The sequence below is a fragment of the Guillardia theta genome, assembly GCF_000315625.1.
Source record: "Guillardia theta CCMP2712 unplaced genomic scaffold GUITHscaffold_621, whole genome shotgun sequence".
NCBI classification, from domain to species: domain Eukaryota; class Cryptophyceae; order Pyrenomonadales; family Geminigeraceae; genus Guillardia; species Guillardia theta.
In genome coordinates this window covers 1,334-3,281 of record NW_005434106.1, presented here as the reverse complement: position 1 = coordinate 3,281, position 1,948 = coordinate 1,334, and the positions used below count along the sequence as shown (strand labels likewise).

At 56.2% G+C, this 1,948-nt stretch overlaps 1 protein-coding gene across 1 annotated transcript; it reads left to right on the top strand.

Moving 5' to 3' along the window:
- Positions 1-366: 366 nt before the first annotated feature.
- Positions 367-1,173, top strand: GUITHDRAFT_122973 (hypothetical protein; the record flags this gene model as incomplete). Its single annotated transcript, XM_005817735.1, has 3 exons — positions 367-454; positions 637-791; positions 853-1,173. 3 exons carry the CDS (start codon positions 367-369, stop codon positions 1,171-1,173), a joined length of 564 nt encoding a protein of 187 aa, XP_005817792.1.
- Positions 1,174-1,948: the final 775 nt, after the last annotated feature.

Here is a 1,948-nt window from a genome sequence, read left to right as displayed (position 1 = left end):
AGGAGGAGGAGGAGGAGGAGGAGGAGGAGGAGGAGGAGGAGGAGGAGGAGGATGACGACGAAGATATTTCTCATCTTCTTTAGAGGCTGTCGTACCAGCTGTTGATCGTGGCCTCTTGTTACGTGGTAATTCAAGTCGTTTCGAACCCTCCCTCTCGCTCTTCTAAGTTAGCCCGAGCATTTCAAACACTCGGTCAACTTTAACGCAAGCTCTCGTGAGGCGGATTTGAACCCACTTCAAGATACTCATGTCACCATTACAAATTTTGCACATCATCTTCAAGAATATCAACTTCCCTCCAAAGTTGTAGAAAAAAAAACCAAGAGTATAAAACCCGACTGACCACGCAGCCGACGCTCCATCGCGATGCTCTTCAGATCCTTCCTCTGCCTCACCCTCGTGGCGGCTACTGCTGCTACCACATGCTACATCTCTGAGAAGAAGGCCACCAACGGTAGCTCCCTCCCTCCTGTCTCTCAGGCTCTTCTGCTTCTTGAGTCCTTCTCGTGCTTGTCCTTATCCTCCTCGTCCTCTTGCTCCTCCTCCTCATCGTCCTCTTGGTGTCGTATCGGGTTGTAGATCTTCTTCAACCGTGTAAAAGTGATTCACAGATGCTTGTGCTGACCTATGACGCAGGCGGATGCCCCGAGACGACTTTCAAGTACGGAAGCTGCGCGTCGAAAGCTGTGGCTGATGCTGGCGTCGACGCCTTGATCGCTGCACACAAGCTCGTAGCACCGGCTGACAATGCAGCTTGCAAGGCTAAGATCGACGCACAGTGCGCTGGCGTTGTAAGTCAGAGAGAAGCTGGCTTGCTTGCCTACAGCCTAGTGACTTGTTTCATGATCGCAGAAGGCAAAGGGATCCGACTGCGCCGCGTACTGTCCGTTGCTTACCACAGTGACTGGATGCATGACTGACTCGGACTGCACCTCGACGACGACCGTTCCTGTTCCCAAGCCTTGCTGCAGCTCATTGAAGACCGTCTACTCCAACTTTTGCGAATATCCTAGCGCTACTCTCGATGCTGTCATCGCTGGGTTGAAGACTGGCGGCGGTTGTGCGGACACCAACTGCGTCTCTACTACCTCAGGAGCCATGGGCTCAGCACCCATGTCCTTCGCCATGCTCCTTCTCGCCGTCGTTGCGAGCTTGACGGCCTCCAAGATCTGATGCGAAGACTCTCGCTGACCTCAACACGCAATGTTCCTTGTAGTGTGCATTACATCTGATAATAAACTTGTCTTACCTCTGTGGTCTAGCGTCCGCGAGCTCCCACGCGAGGGCTCTTTCCCTCGCCACCTGCTGCTCTGGCCCCCCGTGAGGTACCGTGCCGAGGAGAGGAGGCGGGCGATGCTCAAGACCACGACCAGAGGGCCTCACTTGCACAAGCGCTCGCGTGCTGTCGAGGTAGAACACGAGATGATCACTGCAGTAGGGAACAACAACAGCACAACAAGACAACGTGACTCATCAAGACCTGATGTGAAGCCTTGTGACATCGGGACTGATGCACGTGCGGAAGCACTCGCGACATGCCTTCCGATCACCGCCTCATGCTCACAAGCCAGGAGGGGAGCGACGAGCCCCTGTCGCGACCCCTCACTCAAGGCATGTCTGGCAGGTCTCCTGACCTTCGGTCCCGAGGATCTGAGCTGTCGTCGGCATCGCCTGCTCAAGAGCGCTGGACGGCGGGAAGGAAGGGCGGCCTCTAGCGCGGTCCCCCGGGAAGACCCGGAGAGACATGGCAGCAGGGGGAAGAGAGAGCGCAGGACAGGTGCGGGGGATGCTGGATGTGAGGATGGTGACGATCTGGCTGACATGTCAAGCTCAGAGCTCTCTCAGACGTTTCTGCCCGTCACATGTCTCGACCCAGCTCCCTCCTCCTCTTAAGCGATCGGCTTCTCCTGAAGCCTCGGCAACCCTGGCATGAGCCCCGGGACCTGGC